Genomic DNA, 1,211 nt, shown 5'->3' on the forward strand with positions numbered 1-1,211 from the left:
GTTGAGCTATAGGCGCCAAGCCTCAAATGCCAACTTTTAACTCTGAGATCCCAGCCCTCACCTTATCTTGGTCCTACCTAGAGACACTAGATCTAAGACCCCAGCCCTGAGATCCTGGGCCTGACCTCAGACTTGAGCCTGCGTATCTAAGATGCTATCACTAAAACCCTAGCTCCAAGGTTCTAGGCCTGACAACCCCCAGCCCTCACCTGGAATCAGGATCCCAGGCATCCCTGCTTCCATAGACCTTGCTCATGACCCCCAAACATGGTCCTAGAAGCCCACCCTTATGGCAACCTTTTGAACCCAACCTCAATTCTGTGAACCCAAGACCTTGGAGAGCTCCCTGCAGATCTCTATCACCCATCCACAGACTCTCTGCAAATATGCAGCCTGGACTTCCCCTACTCCAATTCAATAGAGCTCCTTCCCTGGTCCCCCACTGCACCCTCCGCCTGATTCTAATGTGAACTCTCCCTACAGATGTCCCGCCTGGCCCTGCCCCAGGCACCCCCAGATCCACCAGTGCCCCCTCTGGCCCCACCTGCCTCAGCCTGGGGAGGTGTCAGGGCGGCCCACGCCATCCTTGGGGGACTGCATCTGACACTGGACTGGGCCGTGCGGGGACTGCTGCTGCTGAAGACGCGGCTGTGACTGGGACCCAAAATCATCATCGTCCTTCAAAGCCAGATCTTATTTATTTATTTATTTCAGAACTTGGGGCTTAGCGGCCAGGTGCTACCCCCCCATCTTCTCCCCCTAGCAAGATATAGTTCTTCCATGAGATCTGGGGCGGGGGGGACATCTGTGCTTTATTTATACTTATTTATTTAAGCAATGGGATTCAGGAAGTGAGAGTTCTCCTGGGTCCTTGAGAAGGAGGAAACTGAGATCCCAGGTTCTTGGCTCTCTGAGAAGTCTGTCCATAGGGCCTCCCTGACTCCTACCCTCTGGGCCCAGACAGGAGCATATATTATTTATTAAACAATTACTTTTTGTGTTGGGGTGGGGAGGGAGGGAAGAGGGAAGCCCAGATTTTTGTACAAAAATGTGAGACATCTTTGTGAGACAGAGAACAGGGAATTAAGTTTGTCACATAGGTGGCTAGGGGTGATTTCTCTAAAGCCTGGGGCTGGACAAGGGGCTGCCTAGGGCAGGGGCAGAGGGACAAGGGGCATACCTGGGTGCTTATATGCCAGATAGGGGAAACT

General features: G+C 52.9%; 1 protein-coding gene across 1 annotated transcript in view; it reads left to right on the forward strand.

Moving 5' to 3' along the window:
• Window positions 1-785, forward strand: part of IL11 (interleukin 11) — a 3,782-nt gene extending 2,997 nt beyond the window's left edge. Inside the window, exon 5 of the mRNA XM_003802906.1 lies at window positions 484-785. Coding sequence (XP_003802954.1) covers window positions 484-654 — 171 coding nt within the window. The 3' untranslated portion in view covers window positions 655-785. The remainder of the gene's footprint in view (window positions 1-483) is intronic.
• The last annotated feature ends 426 nt before the right edge of the window (window positions 786-1,211 follow it).

The sequence above is a fragment of the Otolemur garnettii genome, unplaced genomic scaffold (genome assembly GCF_000181295.1).
Source record: "Otolemur garnettii isolate 467f Iridium unplaced genomic scaffold, OtoGar3 scaffold00264, whole genome shotgun sequence".
In the NCBI taxonomy this organism is placed as follows: domain Eukaryota; kingdom Metazoa; phylum Chordata; class Mammalia; order Primates; family Galagidae; genus Otolemur; species Otolemur garnettii.